The sequence below is a fragment of the Ipomoea triloba genome, chromosome 4 (genome assembly GCF_003576645.1).
Source record: "Ipomoea triloba cultivar NCNSP0323 chromosome 4, ASM357664v1".
NCBI lineage: Eukaryota > Viridiplantae > Streptophyta > Magnoliopsida > Solanales > Convolvulaceae > Ipomoea > Ipomoea triloba.
In genome coordinates this window covers 35,088,186-35,111,134 of record NC_044919.1, presented here as the reverse complement: position 1 = coordinate 35,111,134, position 22,949 = coordinate 35,088,186, and the positions used below count along the sequence as shown (strand labels likewise).

The 22,949-nt window shown below is 36.0% G+C and overlaps 3 protein-coding genes and 1 non-coding gene across 4 annotated transcripts in view; all 4 read left to right on the top strand.

The window, feature by feature from the left end:
- The first annotated feature begins 3,410 nt into the window (after positions 1 to 3,410).
- Positions 3,411 to 8,619, top strand: LOC116017401 (protein DETOXIFICATION 21-like). The gene is made up of 9 exons (XM_031257982.1): positions 3,411 to 3,729; positions 4,371 to 4,657; positions 5,236 to 5,777; positions 5,873 to 5,959; positions 6,050 to 6,106; positions 6,871 to 7,109; positions 7,228 to 7,346; positions 7,558 to 7,644; positions 8,343 to 8,619. Exons 2-9 carry the CDS (start codon positions 4,406 to 4,408, stop codon positions 8,406 to 8,408), a joined length of 1,449 nt encoding a protein of 482 aa, XP_031113842.1. The 5' UTR covers positions 3,411 to 3,729; positions 4,371 to 4,405; the 3' UTR covers positions 8,409 to 8,619.
- A 690-nt stretch (positions 8,620 to 9,309) lies between these two features.
- TRNAK-CUU lies at positions 9,310 to 9,382 on the top strand. Its single transcript has one exon. It is a non-coding gene; the product is annotated as a tRNA-Lys (tRNA).
- Positions 9,383 to 12,015: 2,633 nt separating this feature from the next.
- Positions 12,016 to 16,493, top strand: LOC116015349 (protein DETOXIFICATION 21-like). Its single transcript, XM_031255388.1, has 9 exons — positions 12,016 to 12,148; positions 13,115 to 13,427; positions 13,523 to 14,064; positions 14,345 to 14,431; positions 14,512 to 14,568; positions 14,668 to 14,906; positions 15,086 to 15,204; positions 15,743 to 15,829; positions 15,908 to 16,493. Exons 2-9 carry the CDS (start codon positions 13,176 to 13,178, stop codon positions 15,974 to 15,976), a joined length of 1,452 nt encoding a protein of 483 aa, XP_031111248.1. The 5' UTR covers positions 12,016 to 12,148; positions 13,115 to 13,175; the 3' UTR covers positions 15,977 to 16,493.
- Positions 16,494 to 18,588: 2,095 nt separating this feature from the next.
- The window catches only part of LOC116016217 (la-related protein 1A), a 13,561-nt gene continuing 9,200 nt past the window's right edge, over positions 18,589 to 22,949 (top strand). Inside the window, 6 exon segments of the mRNA XM_031256376.1 lie at positions 18,589 to 18,865; positions 19,105 to 19,606; positions 19,856 to 20,024; positions 21,509 to 21,599; positions 21,816 to 21,887; positions 22,030 to 22,592. Of these exon segments, the coding sequence (XP_031112236.1) occupies positions 18,599 to 18,865; positions 19,105 to 19,606; positions 19,856 to 20,024; positions 21,509 to 21,599; positions 21,816 to 21,887; positions 22,030 to 22,592 (1,664 nt within the window). The 5' untranslated portion in view covers positions 18,589 to 18,598.

The window sequence follows — 22,949 nt, the reverse complement described above, 5'->3', positions numbered from 1 at the left end:
TGACTAAACCACAGTTTATTTAATTTCTATTTTCTTTCATTTTTTTTCTTTTTGTCATTATAAAATTTAAAAAAAAACATTTAAAAAAACGTTTAGTTCTAAATTGTTAGGAAGAATGTTATTTAGATTTGGATGATGCTAATATTTGCAAAGATAAGCAAGTTAGAATCCTTAATTTTTCGTTGCAAGCATTACGTTGATAGCATAATTTGTAAAAGCCAAAATGGAGTTAGTGATATGAATTTGACGTTTTTTAAAGGCAAAATTACAAAATGATCTTATTCGCCAGAACTGAATTTATTATTTTGTAGTAAATCGAACGAAAAGGAAATTGATTCGTCATAGTGAGATACTCCTATAACACAAACAACAATGTAAGAAATTGACTGAAAATTCTTATACTTAGCCCTTGCCGCCGGGCAACACACCCACCACCGTCGCCTCGTAGTAGGATCCCACAAAGCCTTCCTCGTTGCTCAACACCTCCACCGCGTCGCCAATCCGGTACCCCACCGTGTTTGCAGTACTCATGGTTGTTGATTTTTCGGGAGAAACCGATTTTAAGAGATAGAGAGAGAAAATAAAGGTAAAATCCGGCTCAGAATTCACAGGGAATACGAATTATGATTATAAGCAATAGTTAGAATTCACAGGGAATACGAATTATGATTATAAGCAATAGTTTATATAGAAAATAAGGAAGAAAGAGAGAGATAAGCAATAGTTTATATAGAAAATAAGGAAGAAAGAGAGAGATAGACAATAGTTTATATAGAAAATAAGGAAGAAAGAGAGAGATAGATGTGAAAAAGGTAAGAAATTAAGAGGTGTGGAGATGGGGGAGTAGTTTAGGAAATTTGGCTGATTAGTAGGAGAAAAAAAAAGGGAAAACATAATTACACTACTGTTATAATTTATTACCATAAAATTAATATAATTAATATGTTATAATTTCCTAGGCTACTGTTAGCCAAAATCCTCCAGGCTAAGATTATGAAATATTCAATACGGCTATAAGAAATGTAAAATAATATTAATTCTTTTTATACTATTACATATATTACAAATATATCACCAAATATATCACACCAATTATATCACACCAATTATATCATCAATTATTCAATCACCAATTAATATTACCATATTATATTACCTATTTAACATTTTAATTTAACATCTAACCATAATAGTATTATAGGTGAATATATGTATGTATATATATATATATATATATATATATATATATATATATATGGATAATTAATAAATCCAATTATTCAATCACCAACATTTAACCATAATAGGCNAATCCAATTATTCAATCACCAACATTTAACCATAATAGGCACACACGGGTGGATAATTAATAAATTAATTAATAAAATAAATAAATAAATAAATAAAATAACTGATTTTACTAAAATGCCACTAACTTTGGGCGGGAAAGTTTGGAATGAGGATAATGCTTTTATATATAGTATAGAAGTATAGATGTGTGTGTATATATCAAATTATTAAGTCAAATTGATGGTTCAAATTGTTTAGATTTATATTTTTCCTTGAGATTTCTTACTTTATCCTTAGTTTTATGATTATTCGTTAAATATTCTCTTTTCCGTTAACTTTTAGCTTACCCATTAATTTCTATAAGTGAGATTTTAGGTTCGAACCTCATTCCAATCAAAGTTGACATAATTATTGAACATATACTACGAATATGTTAAAGTATATTATTCAAAAGTAAGTGCATACTCTATTAATCTTATTAAATTAAATAAATTAGGAGTTACAACAAAAAAAAAAATACATATGCATTTCTTTAATTTATAATTCGATGTCTACAATGTCTTTATTCAAAAACAAATATTTATTATCAAAAAATTTCAACAAAAAAATAATACATATGCATTTCTTTAATTTATAATTCGACGTCTACAGTGCCTTTATTCAAAACCACGTATTCATTATCAAAAAAATTAAAAATAGATATAATTTCATTAGTCTGCACACATGTTCCCTTCCCTAAAAGTGTGGGAGAACAAGACCACGTCGAATTTTGCCACCATGGAGCTGCAATCTTTCAAAAGTGGACAGTATGACGTATCGTTAACATTACATCCATGCATAAGGTCGATAATTGTTTTTGAGTCCATTTCCACAATCACCCGAAGGTATCCCTTTTCAAGGTAGAGTCGTAGACCCTCCCGCAGGCCCTACAGCTCTGCCATGAAGCTGTTGGGTTTCTCAATATTCACCGTGAATCCCCACTCAAGACTCCTGCCGAATTGCGAAGGAGACCACCAGTCGAAGCCAGACATGATTCCCTCTTTGCTCCCCCGTCTATGTTAAGCTTATACCAACCTGGATCCGGGGGAGTCCATTGAACCCATAAGGAGTTGGCTTTAATAACATTGTTATGTTTATAAAACATCTCCGCTTCGCAATAACACATTTGCACCCATCTGACACTTTTCAATGGAGCCACTGCAGTGTTCTTGAAGACCCACTCGTTCCTCGACTTCCATCTTGACCAAAGTGTGAAACAGAAAACCACAAGACATCGCCAATGCTTGGAGCTGGTGCAATTTACCTTCACCCACTCTTCAAATGTCCAATGAACCGGGAAGGCAAAGTTTGTCGGCGTCTCTGTGAGCCTCCAGGTAATCCGAGCCGCATTACAGTCCCAAAAAGAGATGCTTCAGCGTTTCTTCCTTAGAGCCGCAGTAAGGACAAATGTTATTCTCAGTTAAGTGTCTGTATCTTTCAGAATTGGTGAGAAGACGCCCTTTTAATGTGGTACAGAGCAAAGTATTGATTTTCTCCCAACATGACAGTCTTTAGAGCCATGACTAATCCTTGATGTCACCATTCGTACCTGCAATACAAAAGTAAGTCAATTTGACAGAAAACATACCTCCTCTCCCTTTGGCCAGCCAATGATATCTTTATTTTGATCACCCAACGGAATGGGTATCGCACGAATTGCATCGACAAATGTATCGGGAATAATATCCTGCAATTTAAGGATGTCCCAAGAATTATTCTGAAGCATGAAGTCGCCCACCATGTCTACCAAACAATGTAATTTAAATTTAAATTTTATTTTTCTTTACCAAATTATAATTATTTTTTCGATTTAATTCCCGGATAACACTTGTGTAATACTGTCTCACGGGTCTCGATCCGTGAAACAAGTCAGATATTTGATTCTCATTAAATATTTAATTAATTAGTTAGATTTTTAATCTTATTAATCAAAAATTCGATCAATTTTACAAATTGAGACAGGTTAACATCTCACACAAATTTTTGTTTTAATTCTCTCCCCTCCCCACTAAACTGGTAGGATATTTGGAAGTACATACAGCGCGCATTATTAGCGCCCAGCCGCCCATATACGTGAAAGTGTGAAACGAGTATAGCAGTCCGCGGTTATTATCTTATCTTTTAGACGTACTTTTACCCACCCAACTATCCGAGCCAACCCGTTCACTCATCCGTCCCTATGCCGTTTTTTATCAGCATCTATCATCTTCTTCTTCTTTGTCCTTACTCCTCTTTCTCCATATGAGCCTGCGAACATTACAAAAAACTCCGTGAAACTCTTACATACATGCAAAAAAGAGACTCAGAGAGAGAGAGGGAGAATAGAAAAGATCAGAAGAGAAACAGAAAAATAAGCAGCTGAGACTTTGAAAGCATCTGCTTCATTTTCTTGTATAATCTGTGAGTCCCACGCTTCTTTTTGTTTTGTTTTTTATTTTAATAACAAATTAGGATATACCCAGATGTTGATTATGGGAGTGTTTGGTAAATAGGTATTACCTTTAGCTTTAGTTGACTGAGTTAGTGTGTTTGACTAAATTAAAGTATTAGTTAGTTTGTTTGACTAGTTTACATGATTAGTTGATTGGAGAAAAATATTTGGTAAATTTTATAGCTGATTACCTGCAAAATGACTTTCTTTTAGCAATAAGTTGTTATAAAAAACTAATTAATCAAACATTTATATTGAATGTTTAATAAGTCAATCAATTAATAGTGATCAAATAAGCCAAAATATAAGTCAAGTATGTCAAGTATGTCAAAATTGACTGATGAGCTAACTATATTATGAAACAGTGCCTATGTTTCAGATGAAATTATTTTATTTTGTTTTGTTTTGTTTTTCTTTTTATCCTAAATTTGGTTGTATAAAGGTGTATGATTGAAATTAGTGTGAATGTGAAATGATATGTGGTTAAAAAGGTGTGGTTATTAGCAGTTGTGTTGTTCAAAGCACCTTTAACCGACTCATGATTACAAGTCAGCCATCATTATTCTTTAAATTTCTTGGTTTGCTTTGGTGTTTCTTCATTAATTGACAGAGGAATTGAAGCAGAAGGGTGTTGTAGTTGCTGAAATGGAGTCTGATATGAGTGAGAAGCTATTGGAAAACAAGGGAAACTCGGAAGAGGAAGTGAAGTTAGGGGAGAAGATATGGTGTGAGATGAAGAAAATGTCGGTTGTGGCTCTCCCTGCAATATTTACTAGATTCACAACATTTGGGATTAGTGTTATTAGCCAGGCATTCATTGGCCACATTGACCCTATTGATCTTGCTGCCTATGCTTTAGTACAAACGGTGCTGTTAAGGTTCTGCAATGGAGTACTGGTAAGTTGTGTTTCACACTTCTTCTAAAGCTTTTAACAAGTATTAGGATCAAGTACTTACCATTACGCCAAAAGCTATACCTCATAGTAAAGACGCAATTTTATTTCTTTCTTATATAATGTCACAATAATAGACTTGACCTTTTACCGGCCTCAGCCCAATAATTCCCCCTCCCTCCTATCACTTGCCAACTTGAACTCGTGACCTCACTTTGATACCACCTGTTAGATCAAGCACTTACCACTACATCAAAAATTATAGCAGAGGTCTAACTTTATTTCCCGTCACCATATTTTTGAGAGACAAGTGTGGACTTGGTTTTGGCCTTCACCCAACAATTTCCCTAATCACCAATTGATGAACTTGGCCCTTCATGGTCTCCGCCCGACAATTCCCCTTTCAACAATTTCCTTAGTCACCAATTGCTGGACTTGGCCTTTTCACAGGTCAGCGCCCAACAATTTACTTAGTGACCATTGGATTTGACCTTTTTCTGATCTCCGCCCAACAATCCCCTCCTAGCAGATCTTAAGTGCTTGATCCTAACAAGAAGAATGTAAGTTGTATTGTATGTGCAGTTGGGCATGGCAAGTGGATTGGAGACTCTACTGGGGCAAGCTTTTGGTGCAAGACAGTATCACATGATGGGCATATACCTTCAGAGAGCATGGATTGTCTTGACTGCAACCACTACATTACTCTTACCTCTGTTTATCTTCACTGCTCCAATATTTAAAGCACTGGGTCAGGAAGAAGACATTGCCCGGGTTGCAGGGATCGTTTCTAAATGGTTGATACCCGTGGCGTATGCCTTCATTGTATCGTTTACCTGCCAAATGTACCTACAAGCTCAGAGCAAAAACGTTATTATTGCATATTTAGCCGCAGTTACACTAGCCATTCATATATTCCTGTCCTGGCTCTTGACTGTGAAGTTGGAGTTTGGACTTGCGGGTGCCATGATTTCTACTATATTGGCATTCTGGATTCCTAATTGCGGTCAGCTTTTATTTGTTATGTGTGGAGGATGTAAAGAAACATGGACGGGCTTTTCATTCTTGGCCTTCAAGGATCTGTTGCCAGTAATCAAGCTTTCCTTTTCAGCTGGTGCTATGGTCTGGTGAGCCTATATAAAGATATATGTTGTCAAATACATGAAAATTGTTTTAATTGATCTTTATAGTCATGAAAATAATTCTTTGATTTCTGTGGCAGTCTTGAACTGTGGTACAATTCCATACTGGTTCTTCTGACAGGAAACTTAGAAAATGCTGAGGTTCAAATTGATGCTCTTTCTATATGGTTAGTCCTGTCCTGTTATTTTGTTTAGGATTTGAATTGTGTGTTTATGAGCTTGACTTCTCCACTCAACAAAGTGTTCTTTTGCTGCAGCCTCAACATCAGTGGCTGGGAAATGATGATATCTCTTGGTTTCATGGCAGCAGCATGGTAATGCATATATATATATATATATATATATATATATATATATATATATACACACACACACACACACACACCAGCTGGGGTCTCCCGAGTATAGCGGGTACCGCCACGTTTAGTGCTAAACTTTCACTTTCAATTTAACAATCTGTGCTTCTTCAACTTTCAAATGTAACCAGGTTTCCTTACGCTCCATTTGGTTCGCCGAAAATATTTGAGAATAAATAGAATTCAAATTTTATGAAAAAAATTATCAAAAAAGATTAGATTGATAATGATAATGATAATAAAAGTAATAAGAGAAAAATTGTCCAACCATGTGATACTTTCTTCCCAACTTCAAGGAAAAAAAAAATACAACATATATTCTCCTTGGAAGACTTTTTTCTTCAAAACTAAGAAAAACATTTTCTTGGAAAAAGTTTTCCATGAACCCAACGAACATTTTCCTAAAATTCAAGGAAAACTTTTTTCATCCGACCAAATATTGCTCTTAGTTTAAGGGCAAAGTTAGGACCAGTATTGATTAAAATTTTGAAAGTTGAAGGACCATGATTAACTTGAAAGTTTAAGGCGTAGTTTAGTGGTTACATTTGAAAGTTGAAAGACTACGGATAGTTAAATTGAAAGTTTATGACTAAACGTAGTGGTGACACTATACTAAAGGACCTCAGCTGGTATTAACTTGCATAAATTCTTTTGATTTGCTAGCTTGGCTTGTCTTGCTTCCACACTCTTGATATTGTTATGCATTGTATTTGGGCTTCTAGTGTTCGGGTTGCAAACGAGCTGGGAAAGGGGAGTGCAAAGGCAGCGAGGTTCTCCATCAACGTGGTCGTGCTGACATCCTTTGCCATCGGAGTTGTGCTATTCTTGTTTTTCCTGTTCCTGCGTGGGAACCTGGCTTATCTGTTCACAGACAGTCACGATGTGGTCGAGGCAGTTGATCAACTGTCACCTCTATTGGCATTTTCTATACTTCTAAACAGTGTTCAACCAGTTCTTTCTGGTAATTAAGCTCTGCTAAGATCAAATCAATATATAGCACAGTTCCATTTCCTCGTACCAATCAAGCAGCACTGATTTGTGGTTGGGTTTTAATTTGGTTGCTACTAACTACAATACAGGTGTTGCTATTGGGGCTGGTTGGCAGAGTACAGTGGCATATGTTAACCTGGGATGCTATTACTTAATAGGAATCCCAGTTGGTGTCGTTCTTGGTTATATCATTAAACTGCAGGTTACGGTGAGTATAAACAATCAGATTGTTGACTTGGTAATCACGGTTTTAATGTTCACCATTAGTGGAAGTGGATTTTTGAATTTTTGGTTTGAGCTGGTCAGTTATATGCAACATAGATTGGTTTATTTCATTTTGCTTTGTTGAATAAGGCCACAAAACGAGATTTAATGCCTAGTCTGAACTCTGAAGCATGATGAATATAATTGTGGCGCAGGGTGTCTGGATAGGAATGCTGTTTGGTACGTTTGTACAGACCATAGTTTTGCTTGTAATCACTTTCAAAACCGACTGGGACAAACAGGTAATTGCCATCACTACCCCTTTCATTTGAGTGGAACCAAACTTGATTGAAGTTGGATTTTATTATTTTTTAGGATAAGGGTCAAATAGACCTTCAAACTATACTGAATTGTGCAACTAGGCTATTTCACTTCAAAAAGCTCCAATTAGACCCTCAAACTTGTTATTTTGGAGTAAATAAGCCTTCTAACCTATTTACGACCCGTAATTGCAGGTCAACTAGATTCCTGTCAAACATCTGGCCAAATTTCGGTAAACAAGTCAAACCATCAACGACCGGCAACCGTCATTGGTCTCGTCTGGCCAGAGAAGGCTACCGTCGCCATCTCCAATGACCAATTTTGCACGGCTGGTGATGGTCGCCGGTCGTTGATGGTTTGACTTGTTCATCGGAATTTGGCTGGATGTTCGCCAGAGTTGGCCAGAATTCTAGTTGATTTGCAATTAAATGTCACAAATAGATTAGAGGACTTATTTGTTGCAAAATAACAAGTTTGAAGGTTTAATTAGAGCTTTTTGAAGATGGAGGGTCTAATTGCACAATTATGTATACTTGAGAGTCTATTTAACTTTTATTCCTTATTTTTTTAATCAAATGGAGTTTTGAGTTTGACTGTTTGTGTTTATATTAGTTGGTCTATTATAACTAACCCTACTCCCAGACATAATCCCATTCATATGTCACATCTGTTGCTACAGGTTGCAGATGCTCAAAAGCGTGTCCGAAATTGGGTGGTAGAACCTGAACCTGGAGATGCAAATTAAAACGCTTAGGGCCAATTATATCGAACCAGGGTTCACCTTTCGTTATAGACCGTGGTCTAAAATGACATTTATATTATGTGTCTGTAGTTAATGAATTATACGTATGTAAATATAATTTGAAGACACATATATAATATGTTAACTACATAATAAATTTTGTGTTTGTAAATAAATTGAAGACGCATATATAATACCTTAATTACATAATGAATTTTGTGTTTGTAAATAACTTGTAGTTTATGAAGCGTATTCAGATTTAGTTTAATTTTATATGTATTAAGAAATTTAAATCAAAATTAAAACACTTTCGTTATATACGAATAATATATCACCTCCGTTACATACTAATAATATATTACTTTCGTTACATTTTTACTTAGTATGTATAAAATGTCACTTGCATTATATTTTTTAATATTTTAATATTTTTTTGAGGACTTTAATATTTTAATGTTAAAACTCTTGTTATGTTGACATTGGATACATTTAACACTTATCTAAGATCTAATACACTCACAACAACAACAAACAAAACCCAATGTAAGTATGCCTTAAAGATGTTGCAGATGTATGTAACACCAACCTAGCAAGAGTTTCAACATTGAAAATATTAGAAAACATAACACAAGTGATGCACTATTCATAGCTAGTTGGATCTTTCTCTCTTATTAGTCCTAATTAATTTTAAAATTTATTTAAATGTATAAACATAGAGTATGAACACCCTTTAAGCAGGGAAAGGTTTTTTTTTTTTTGCATATTGTTATTTGGACAACTTTTTTCGTTGGGAAGGAACTTAAATAAGGTTTTTTTCCCCTTGTAATAATGCCTTAATATGTTAAGAAAAGTAGAATAATATATAAATTGATAAATCTATTTCTAGCGAGATTGTAAAGCAAAAGCCCGTCTAGCTCAGTTGGTAGAGCGCAAGGCTCTTAACCTTGTGGTCGTGGGTTCGAGCCCCACGGTGGGCGTTATATTTTCCAGTTTTGGGCTAGGCGAGGTCCAGCTTGATAAAGGGCCTAAACACTACTTTCTGTGCATTCTGGAAGGGAATGCACTTATGCACGAGTGTGTATGCCGGTGTAACTCTGTTTTTGAATTGAAGCACGGATGATTGCACACGTGTGCTTTTGCTCGTTTGTCTACTCTGTCTATTATTTAAACTCATTTTTCCTATTTTTTCATGGGTCCAATCAATAGGCAAGTCTTAGTCAATTTTTATGTGGATTATTAAGTTATTGCTTGGTTGATTTCTCCCAATCCCCAAGTTATATTTTGTATCTAGTGCTAGTACATATCGTGTCATAACCCTAATCACGACGATATTGCACCCATGCACCCACGCACCCACTTTATGCTATATAAAAAATCCTTAACCTTTAGCGACAAGGTTCAAGCTTCAAGGGCTGATTTTGGGATTTGATTTGCACTTTATGCTATAATCCAAGGTCGGAGGCTTCGTCGATCCGTCAACGTGTACCGAGATTCATGACGCTCACATTCTTGTTGCGATCGGGTTTGACTAAAGGAATAAAGCTTAGTGCTCAAAGTGGAGAAAGTCAAGTGGTTCATCCCGACCTAATATGAATGGAGCAAACTAATAGAGAGTCACGTGTCGTTCCTGATTAAGCCCCTACTCGATCCAACATACCAGGTCGGGTTGGTAGGGAGTGACATCGGTATATGGTTTGGAATCTCTCCTCCCGGCAGTCCACCCAGATACCAAGCTGGTGTGCAATACGTATATATAGAGAGGTTGAGGAATATTTCCTATATGGTTTATGGTATTTTCTCTTACATATTCAAAGAAGAAGTGGTACATTTAGTACTCTAACTCTATCTTTAGATGCTCATTGCCGTATAGGCGAAACTTAACAACATTTGTTAATATCAATCGCTTAACACTTTAGCATAACACAACTTTATTTATTTATATTTACACAATAGTTAGTATCACATTTAATTGATGACAATATGTTGAACTATACCCTCTAAGCCACCGCCCAACAATACTAATGAGAACATGTGATTAGCTTTAATTTATTAACTCAATTTATGAATACAATTGGACTTATTCGTTATTTGTATTAGTTTTGTAGTTTTGTTGTTTGTTTGGTTATTGTTCATGAACGTAGATATTTCTTGTTCACGAACAAATCGTGATCATGAACATATGCAGGTGTTTGGTTATTAAATGTTCACGAAATTGAAGTGTTCATGAACGTAAACAAACATGTTCGTGAGCGTGTTTGTTAACGAACATGTTCGCGAACGTTAACAAATACGAACACTTAAAAAACCTTAACAAATGAACACGAATATTTTTCGTTCGTATATGTTCGACTCGTTAACACCTCTAGTTGCGATTAATCTATACTAAAAAAACAAAAACAAACAACACAACTAAGTTACAATTTTCACAAAATTGAATCAATTCTCAAATTCTCCAAGTCTCCCTATTGAAATATGAATATTTGCATATTTATCAATGTTAACTACCCCAACTCTCCCTATTGAAATAGCATTATTCTAATATTATTGCCCACATTTTTATAATAATCTAGTTCCGGTGATGGAGTTGTTAAGACAGAGATTCGAATTTGATTTAAATAATAATTGATGAAGACTAGTTTAATTACTTTAATTTGAACGTATTGTCGTTTTATATATAGTATGCATATAACTTGGCTTCATCCATAATCCCATACTCCCACTGCATTACACAACTGGAAAGTTTTTAAAGGATAATATATTTTGATTGTGGCAATTCGTATTTGATTATATAAGCTTTTTTTTTTTTTTTTTTTTTTCACCTTAGTGAGATTGGAGTTAAAACTCTTTGTGCAAATTGTTATATCAAGAATCAGGATCCACCATGTGAATTGTGGGTGGCATTCAAATTATGTACATATTACTACAATTTACTAATAAATCATGATAGTATATGATGCTTTGTGGTTAAATAATATAGTCCAACTCAGTAAATTTGAATCGGGTGGGTTGGACTGTTTAATTGAGTAAGATTGCTAAAAAAGTTGCTTAGAATTCAAGTACTATTAACTTGAATTGCACAAGATCTTTATAATACGATTTATCTCTCTTGCATGATTTATGGAGTATTATACATAAATACGTTTATTGTATACATATCATCAAATAATGACTACGAGTTTTTTCAACATTTAAAAAAAAAAAGTCATCGTGTACACCATCCCATTCATATGCATGGTATAATTTTTGTTACCTTTGATATTATTACATTCTAATAGGTCCAAATTTTATAAGCCATAACGCTACAAAATATAACGATATCTTTTTAGTTTGAGTTCTACTACATGAATTCTCAAATCTTACTTCCTAATGTGATGGACACTTTAAATTTTTTTGTGTAAAAGTAAAAATTAGGAGTAGAAAATAGAGTATACGTAATATTCTTTCAGTTTTAAGATTGTAAACGTACGTCACAGAGGGTTCAAACCTTCCTTGTCAATTGCCATGAAACGGCCACGCCATTTTTTTTGTCTTATATGATAGCCTCCGGAATATTGATGGCGCGCACCACCGTCCATCATTTATACTCGTGTCGTCTTTGATTAGTCTTCTTCTTCTACTGTATCCTTGCTCCTCTCTATTCCGGATGAACCTACCAACATTATACAACACACACGGAGAAGTGAGAACCGAATAGAACTATAGAAGAGAAGAAATAAGAAGCTGCTGCTTTTGTTGTATAATCTGTGAGTCCCACGTCTTTTTTGCATTCTTCTCATAGTCCAATTATGATTAAACCTCCTGCGCAACATGTATATTTATATTTGTTTCAATAGATTGGGATTGGGATGTACCCAGATTTTGATTATGTTTCCCATGAATTTAATTAGCCTAAATTTGGTTGTTATAGAGATTTTTTTTAAAAAAATCTTTTGGTAGTGGTAAAGATATATGATTGCTACTAGTCTGTAAAAAAAATATGTGGTTATGTTAGTATAGACACCTCAGTTGATCACATGTGAAGTTTGAGAAGAAAGACAAGGATTGAGTTTTACCGGCGGCAAAATGAGAGGCTCATTGTGAGCTGTAAGCAAATGTCTAGCCATTGTTACTAGTCTGTAAAAAAAATGTGTAAAAAAAAATGTGGTTATGCTCGCATGGGCAGCTCAGTTTTGAAAGACCAAGGATTGAGTCTCTCACCGTGGCAGTATGTGAGCAATCTCTCAAAGTGAGGGGCTCTTTGTGAGTTGTAAGTAAAGGTGTAGCCTCTATGTTCAACTGAGTTACTATAATTTAGATCCTCTCAGATGCACTGTCGAGCAGGACGTGAGGGTCTTTGGGGTTGGGAATTCAATCTTTAGGAAGAAAAAATATGTGGTTATTGATTAATGTGTTACTTGAACCCCATAAATGCAGAGTTTTGGTTCCATTGGGAAGTTGGGAACATAACAATTGAAACTTTACATTGCAAGTTTGCAACCACTTAGGGTGTGTTTGGAAAGCAGGAAAATGACTAATTTGAACTATTTTGAACTAATTTTATCAAAGGATTGCAAGTTAAGTATGCTGTGTTTATTACAAGTCAAGGTTCATTATCCTTGTGTGTTTCTTGAATTTTCTTGGTTGAGTTCTTGCATTCCATTTCCATTATTAAGGTTAAACGGCTATGCTCATATTTCACTGCCAGAGTATCTTAACCTGCAGCACTTTAGTTTGCATAGGTGGTTCTTCGTTGATTGATCGAGGAACCCACGGGCTCTTTTATTTGCTGAAATGGCGTCTGATATCAGTGAGAAGCTATTGGAAAATGAGGGAAACTTAGTAGAGGAAGTGAAGATAGGGGAGAAGATATGGTGTGAGATGAAGAAAATGTCGGTTGTGGCTCTTCCTGCAATATTTAATAGATTCACAACATTTGGGATTAGTGTCATCAGCATGGCATTCATTGGCCACATTGACCCTATAGATCTTGCTGCATATGCTTTAGTACAAACCGTGCTGTTAAGGTTTTGCAATGGAGCACTGGTAAGTTAGTTAGTTGTATTTGGCAGTCTGTTAAAGTTTTTACTCCGTATAAGTTAAGAAAATGTTAAACAATTTAAGTTCAATTGTATGTGCAGTTGGGCATGGCGAGTGGATTGGAAACTCTATTGGGGCAAGCTTTTGGTGCAAAACAGTATAACATGATGGGAATATATCTTCAGAGAGCATGGATTGTCATGAGTGCAACCACGACTTCACTGTTACCTCTATATTTCTTTACTACTACAATATTTAAAGCACTAGGCCAGGAAGAAGAAATTGCACGGGTGACAGGAATCATTTCTAAATGGCTGATACCGGTGGCATATGCCTTCATTCCCTCGTATACCTGCCAAATGTTCCTGCAAGCACAGAGCAAGAACGTTATTATTGCGTATTTGGCAGCAGCTACACTCGCAATTCATATATTCATGTCCTGGCTCTTGACGGTGAAGTTGGAGTTTGGACTTGCGGGTGCCATGATTTCTACTATATTGGCGTTCTGGATTCCTAATTGCGGTCAGCTTTTATTTGTTATGTGCGGAGGATGCAAAGAAACATGGACGGGGTTTTCGTTCTTGGCCTTCAAGGATCTCGTGCCAGTAATCAAGCTTTCCTTTTCAGCTGGTGCCATGGTCTGGTAAGACTATACAAATTATTATATTTTAACTCATCGTTATAGTCATGAATCAGATATTCCATTGGCGTGCTTGAAATCAATAAACTGAAGCTTCCTGTTTGTTATGGAATTTATATTTGGTATATGGAATCTCTATAAATTACGCAGTCTTAGGAATTTAGGTAGGTAGACATATGGAAACCTATTTCAGAAATATAAGATAGCATATTCAGAAATCCTCTCTTTACTTTCATAACACTGTTAAACTCTGGTTTATATATTCTTTGATTTTTTGTGGCAGTCTTGAGCTCTGGTACAATTCGATTCTGGTTCTTCTTACAGGAAACTTAGAAAATGCTAAGGTTCAAATCGATGCTCTTTCTATATGGTTAGTCCATTGCCCCAGGCCAATTTCATGCTGTTTTGTTTAGGATCTGTATCCTTATAGTTGCTTTAATTTTTTTGTAGCCTCAACATCAGTGGCTGGGAAATGATGATATCTCTCGGTTTCATGGCAGCAGCATGGTAATGCATAGTATCGCAACACGCAATTTCTTTTGATTTGCTTGTACTGGCTTGCTTCCACGCTCTGGTTTTGTTATGTTTTTTTTTCTCGGTTTCCAGTGTGCGGGTAGCAAACGAGCTGGGAAAGGGAAGTGCAAAGGCGGCCAAGTTCTCCATCAACGTGGTCGTGCTGACATCCTTCTCCATCGGAGTTGTGCTGTTCCTGTTTTTCCTGTTCCTGCGTGGGAACCTGGCTTACCTGTTCACCACTAGTTACGACGTGGTCGAGGCCGTTGATCAAATGTCGCCTCTATTAGCATTTTCTATACTTCTAAACAGTGTTCAACCAGTTCTTTCTGGTAAGCTTGCCTGCACCCTTATCTCCTAAACCATATTGAGTCATATTAAGTACTGGTTTTTGGTTGCCAAGCACATTGTGCTCGGATGACATATAGTGACTCTTCTATATGGGAGGTCATGAGGTCAGTTGTATTTAAAAAAAAAATACTGATTTTTGGTTGGGTTTTGGTTGCTATAGGTGTTGCTGTTGGGGCGGGTTGGCAGAGTACGGTGGCATATGTTAACCTGGGATGCTATTACTTGATAGGAATCCCGGTGGGTGTGGTTCTTGGTTATGTCTTTAAATTCCAAGTTAAGGTGAGTAGATACTTTTCTTATCTAATCTATGTTATGTTTTACATAGAGGAAACCAATCATACCATTATAGTATCAAATAGCACCGGGAACTGCCTACTGGCCTTCTTAGTTTGAGCCGGCCACTCGGTCAGTTATAAGCAACCTAGGCTGGTTTACCTTGTTACCCTTTGTCGGCTAGACTCACAATGCGAGGTTTATCCAATGCACACCATTGGATAATGTTGTGAGTTTCCCACTCTCCCTCGTCATTAAAAAAAAAAAAAAAAACTCCGCATGAAGCAGTTTTTTTTTTTTTTTTTTTTTTGTGTTAGACCACGAGGTGTTCTGAGCAGACCCTAACGTTAGGAGACACATTTAAGCCCGTATCATACTAGGACTAATTCCCGTTCGCACCGGGCTGGCCCAATTAAGGAGCTAAGTGCTGGCCATATTAGTTTTTCCATACAAGAGAGGTCTCTTAAGGGACAAAAGTGCACAGTCACTCACGCCAACCAAACTGGTTCATGAAGCAGTTCTTAATTGATGAATTGTGGTGCAGGGTGTGTGGGTAGGAATGCTGTTTGGTACGTTTGTACAGACCATTGTATTGCTTGTAATCACCTTCAAAACCGACTGGGATAAACAGGTAATGGGGCATGACTTCTTCCCCTTCATTTGAACAATGAAACTCCCAGGCATCATCCCTCATTCACATCTAATGCAGGTTGCAGATGCTCAGAAACGTGTCCGAAATTGGGTGGTAGAACCCGAACCTGAAGACGCAAATCGCTAGGATGCTTAGCGTATCGAATTTCCACTCTCGAACACAATAACTAATTCCTTAGCTGAATTGAAGGCACCTCTAATGGGTATCCCTCTTTGCTTATTTACTACTGTTATGACGCAAATCGCCAGGATGCTTAGCGTATCGAATTTCCACTGTCGAACACAATAACTAATTCCTTAGCTGAATTGAAGGCACCTCTAATGGGTATCCTCTTTGCTTATTTACTAACGTGAAATAACAGCTTTTGTAATTTATCATCAAACTACATGAATAGGATGGTGGTATTACAAAGAAATATGCTTCATTTTATGAAGTATTTTGAATAGTGAAGTGTCTGCTGAATCCAAGTTTTGTTCGGTATGAGATATTAATGCCCAGAGTTAGGTAGACTTCATTATTAGCATTTTGACATTTAGTCTGCAACTTTAATTTTAGGTTCAATAAAGATGTTGTATAACATTTGACGATCCGACCATAAATCTCTTTGTTAATTATGATTATATGAATATACTTGTCTCGAAAATTTAAACACAAAAATATGATTCATTAATCTCTGAATTCTTTTCTCTTTAATTTCTTGATTTGGATAGAGAAATGGTCCTTTGAACATATAAAAAAATCATGATATGGCCAACGATTATTATGTGTTATCACGGGTAGTTAAATTAGTTCCGGGATAGCAAATTGCATTCAATGATGCAAGATCAAATCTTGATAGCCGCAATGTGTATGCGTTTTACACTCTTGTAGGTCACCTAGCTAGATCACTTTCGGGCATAGTTTTGAGTCTAGTCTACTTCTGATTTAGATTGAGTCAAAATGGATATACATTCTCCTATGTCAAAGCTTTAACTAGATATATAATACGCTCACAATGGAGATTGATTATCCTAGTATTGAATTGAATACTTTATAAATTTTCTCTCGCGTGTAGGAGGTGTATGGTATTTTCTCGTAACTTAAAATCTGATTGTCTTTAATTTATTTTATTCTTGTATAGCTGAGTTGTGGGGGAAGGGTGGGGGGGGGGGGGNAGTTCACCATTATTTGTAATAATGGCATATATCGTTTAGCTTTCTTGTCATGTATGCAATTATGCACTGCATATATGTTTTCTTTTGTGCATCCTAAATGGCTAAATGGTAAATACTATCAGAAGAATTCACAACCGAAGATACACTTTATAGAATAAACTTATCCAAAAATAGTACGTAATATATATAAATATAAAGAGCAACGCATTTCCAATTGGATGAATTTTTAGCTTTGCTTAGCAGCAATCTCAATGCACATACACTATCTTTAGACTGTTGCCAGAATACTTGATCTGTCTTGGATTCATTTGGTTTGTCTAACAGAAAGTTAAGAAAAGAACAATGGAAAAGCGGAAATTTCTTGTTCTCATTTCCCCCCTTTTTTGGGGGGTTGGGGGGGGGGGGGGGGGGGGGGGGGGGGGGGGGGGGAACTTGGGCGACGGATTTTGCCTTTTGCACCAAAGGATTATAATGCTTCATCATCTTTGAAGAAGGTGATGACAAATGGATAATTGGATTGGAAAATGTAGAAATATCATTGAATTTGGACTTTTTTAATTAATATTTACAAAGCGGCTACTATATGTCTAAATATAGTATATGTTCCCCTTATAACATTGGCCCATGGGTAAGCGCTCAATTTGCTCACCCTCAAAGCTAATATTGTTAGTCATTCAGAAATAATGTTTGAACCCTCAGGTTGATCATGTGGTCATCGAGGTAATCATTAATTTCACCAAAAAAGAAGAAATACATATTCAAATTCTACAATGACGAGGTTGAATCGATAACTTTTAATCGACGTTATCTTTTACTCCTTAATATTTTATATCATTTATTCTAATGTTATCAAATTATATTTCTCATCAACTCATAAAAAAAAATATTTAAACTCATCTTTTGTTATAAAAAATTACAAAATATTTATCTTGGATAACCATTATGTGCATGTGGTATCTTACTTTTCAATTTAAAATTTTAAAATATTTTATCACAACATAAACTTAGAAAAGCTAGTTACATATACGAAGAATATTATTTTCATAATAATTCTAAAATAGGGATAAATCTTCTTTAGAATCTCATCTTTTTGGATAATCATTGAAATTTTTTAAAATTTTACATATTTATCGGAATAATTAATAAAAGAATTAATAAAAGTTTCTTATTTAGAATAGAATATAAATATATAATAATGTCACATAATAATAATTAATCCCAGTCCTACTCAAAACCGTCAGTCCGTCACGCTTTGTCAACATTCACAGCACTTGTCTGAAAAAACCTACACAGTACAACCCTAGACACACACACACCTCTCAGCTCTCTCTCTCTCTCATACTGCAACACACTTCACTCTCCTATACTCCGTTCCGCCGCCGCCGCCGCCAACCGCCGCTCGCCGGGAGGTCCGTTGTCGCCGTTTTCGTTTCGTTTAGTTATTGCATTTGGAACGTCGTTGTTTTGCCAGAGGCGACGATTTTTTCAGGCTCATTGTGTTTGGCATTGAGAGGAGATTGAATCGTTTTCGCTTATTGCATATAGAGATAGGCGATACGTGTGTAGTAGGTTGTTAAATTAGAGGTTATTGAGAATGGCGGAGAATGAGGGAGCCGGAGATGATCATCAGGGGCTGAGTGGGCCCCCCAAGTCGCACTGGAAGGCGCCGCCGCAGGCGACGGGCGAGATTACGTCGCCGGTAGCGGCATCGGATTCTGATTCCTGGCCTGCGCTTTCCGATGCTCAGCAGCGGCTCAAGACTAACAGCTCTGGTTCAGGTTCGTCCAAGTCGCCGCCTCCGCCGTTGCCGACGCAAACCAAGGCAGCCGACGCTACTCCCGCTCCTCCACCTCCGGTTTCGGTCAGTTTTCGTTTATGTCATGTTTATTCCTCCTTTCCGTTATGATCCTTTACACTTCGTGGTGAATAACGCCCTCTGTACTTTTTGTGATCTTTACGCGTGGCTTGCTCCCATTTGCTTTTGTGATCGTTATGTACGGCTAGTTCAATTTTAACTGTACAATTTGTTGCATAGAGAGATCAGAGATAAGTGTTTCAATTTATTGAATTTTCTTTCTTTGTGATTTGTTGTATTTTAAGGGCTCCGGAGAGCAGCGGAAGTTTCAGGGACATGCCAATGCTAAACCTTCACATAGGCCCCTGCCTGCACGCCAACCAAAAGCAGGTCCAAGGCACAGGCCAAATGGTGTACCCCCGTTTCCAGTGCCCATGGCTTATCATCCACCAGCAATGCCTCCTGTTTACCCTGCCATGATACCTGTTCCACAGTTTCATGTGCCTGGATACGCTTACCAGCCTCCCCGAGGCCCATTTGCCGGTACTGAAAGTCACATGGTTAAGTCTGGTTCCAATGCTGCAACTCAAGCCTTTGTTCCACCAGGAAATGGTAACCTTGAGCCACCACAAGGGGATCAGATTCCCTATGATTCAAAATCTTTTATTGGAAGGCCAAATGAGCATCCGCGCCCAATTGGCTCTAAAGACAACATTCAGCTACAACCAAGCATGGGCCAAAGGCCTTTCATAAGACCTCCATTTTACGGTCCAGCTCCAGCTTTTGTTGATGGAGTAAACTTTCATGGTAATTTCTTACTGTTAGGTGCCATTCAGAAGTGGGCACTTTTATGCTATAAATAGAATCTTGCTTCTATGTGATTGTTTCTTTTGCACCACCTTAGAAGATCACTATAAAACACTAGTGATATTCTCATTGCACTTAGAAGTATCGGGTGCCTCTTAATACTAATGGCAATTCATCTATTTTATTACTCTAATAATTCTGATCTTTCATGTTGTAAAAATGCATAATATATTTCATATTTTCACACAGGACCTCCAGCAGGAGCTATATATTTCCTCCATCCTGCACCCCCAATTGGTGTCAGAGTGCCTTACCAACCTCACTTTATCCCACCTCCAATGGCTGGAGCTCCTATGCCACCCTCTCCAATATTAACTTTAAGAGCTAGCATAATAAAGCAAATTGAGTATTATTTCAGGTGAAGTACTGTTGTTGTTATTATTATTGTTGTTGTTGTTGGTATTATATAATTATATAAATATATAAACACTATAACATATGTATGGGGTTTGGGGTTTTGCCTGGTGGTAATCTAATCTTCTTACCAAATTCCATCTACCTAACCCCTCTGATGTGCCATAAGAACAAATTATTGTTATCATTATACATACATCTTTGGTGTAATAAGTTGCTGAATAAACTATCTTAGGGGGGCCTGGTCCTTGTGACCTTGTGGGAGTGTTTTTCCTCTCCAATCTAGCACCTCCTTATTTGCAATAATATAGGTTGCCGGTTTCTGTATCTGTGTCATACATACTCTGAAATAAACTTGGGAAGCAAAGCCAACAATCATATTTTATTTTATGCTTGCTTTGATGCTCTGGTGCTGCAAATTCCAGATTTTTTTTATAGTTTGGAATTTCACTTGAAAGTTTTCTGTACTTGCAAGGCATACAATATGCACATGTCAATATACAACCTGTGTTCTAAACTATAAATATGGTGCACTATTTGATAGTCAAAACTAATTATTACTCGACAGTGTAATTCTCTAGAAGTCTTTTGAAAAAAACAATTATACTCTTTGTTTGAATGCTTATTACTTTAGCTTTCTGGTACCTACAAATGATAAAATTATTATTTTATATGGAGTATTAGAAATTCACATTAAAGTTTTTCTGTACTTGTGCAAGGCATACAAAATGCACATGTGTAATTACATACTCCCTCTGCTATAATAGACCATGTAAAATATAAATGGTGTGCACAATTTGGGAGTCAAACTACAAAGTACCTTGTGACTGCATTTTGTGTAAAATATTCTGTAATTATTATTATTATTATTATTATTATTGTTATTATTATTATTATTATTATTATTATTGTTCTTATTATTATTCTTATTATTATTCAGTATGTGTGTGTCTGTGCACATGTATCTTTGAATGCTATACTTTCTGACACCTACAAATTCTAGAATTATGTTATAGCATGGAAATTCGTTTGAAAGTTTTTATGTACTTGTGTAAGTCAAACATTATAAACATGTACTCCCTCCATTCTAAACTACAGTATATAAATAGGTAACCACTTAAATAGCCAGATAGGTCACTATTTGAGTGTCAAACTTTTAAATACTTTTATTATGACTGTGAATTCCTTGTAGGTTTATTTTATTTTGTTTTTGTTTTTTAATGTAATTTTTTGTTTGTTTGTTTGTTTTTTTTTTTTTTTAAATTTTTTATATCTCAATAGTACCTATTATGTGGTCTTAAGGAATGATAATAGTGACTTTAATTATAGAACTTAGATTTGAAAGTAGAAACTCAACTATGTAGACTAAATTTGGATGGAGTGCATTTTTACTTAGTGTGGTTTATCTATATCTTGAGTTAATCTAACTTGTTTCCAAAGTGTTGGAGAGTATTGTAATGTTTAGAATCTTTGACTTCCTTTTGGCAGTGATGAGAATTTGCAGAGTGACCACTACTTGCGTTCTTTGATGGATGATCAAGGTTGGGTTCCAATTTCTACTATTGCTGATTTTAAAAGGGTATGTTCTTATTGAGTTTTCACTTCATTATGTAATTTTTTTCTGGATTTATCATTTGTTACATTAATTTTGTGTGTGTGCGCGCGTAGCTAATTTCATATGTAATCTTGGTGGTATGGTTTGCTGCAAACTTTGTTCTCATTTTGCGATTGATTAGCACAGGAAACTTTATTCTTGAATAAAAACCAATGTTTTATTATTCATATTGACTTTCAGGTGAAGAGCATGAGTACAGATATACCTTTTATCCTGGATGCATTGCAGGCTTCAAGTACAATTGAAGTTCAGGTCAAATGTCTTTCCTTTCTCTGGCATACCCTGACACCTCTTTCTTTTCATTTTCATTTTGTTTCTAAGTTCTAATGCTAAGCTTCTTATATTAGTATATCATTGCCTTCATTCCTCTACTATGTATTATTTCTATCTATAGGGCAACAAGGTGAGGAGACGTGACGAGTGGGCGAAGTGGGTTCGAACTACTGCTGATCAGAAATCATCCCCTCCTGTTCCGACTCCCCAGGAGAAATCTGGTGAAAAGGCTGTCCATGATTTGAAGAACAAGGAGCTCAATGAAGAAACAGTGGACAGCGTTGGAGTGACAATTCCACCGGCAAATGGAGTTTCCCTTGAGCCCCAATCATTAGTTGCAGAACCACAAAAAGTGCTAGTTGGTAATGGTACAGGGAACATAAGAAAGATGCCCCAGGTTCTTGATCAAGCATCTCATTTACAAAGTGGTGATGTGAACACACAATCTGGTAAAATTGATAAAATTGGTTCTGTTGATGGTTGTGCTGGGCCGTCCTTTATAGAAGACACAGGAAATGCTGACACAGATTCTTTTGGGGGCCATCAAAGCATGGTGTCTTCGGATATGGTTGGGCAGAACATGGATGACTTATCTAATGATTTCTCAAGCACTTTCATGCTTGATGAAGAGCTAGAATTTGAGCATAAAACAACAGTGAAAAACCATATGGGTTTAACAGGAAGGTAGTAGAATGTTGTCTATAAATTACTCCGTAATACATAACGGTTCACTGCATCTTTCTAGATTTTAAGCCTTTCTGTTAACTTGCTATAGCCCTTGCCTTATTGTTCTTGATAAATAAGTTCTAACAGAATTATAGCATTTATATAAGCATTGTCTTCTTCTTTATACACACACATATATAATTTTTTAAAAGTAACCTCTATGTATATATCATGGTTCACTCATTGGCATCATAAATCGTTTTAATCTCATTGATTTTCTGTGAAATCCCATCCATATTAGAGGTAGCTTAAATGGCTACTATTAGAGTTGAGTCATTGGCATCTTAAATCGTTTTTTTTTTTTTTTTTTTTTTC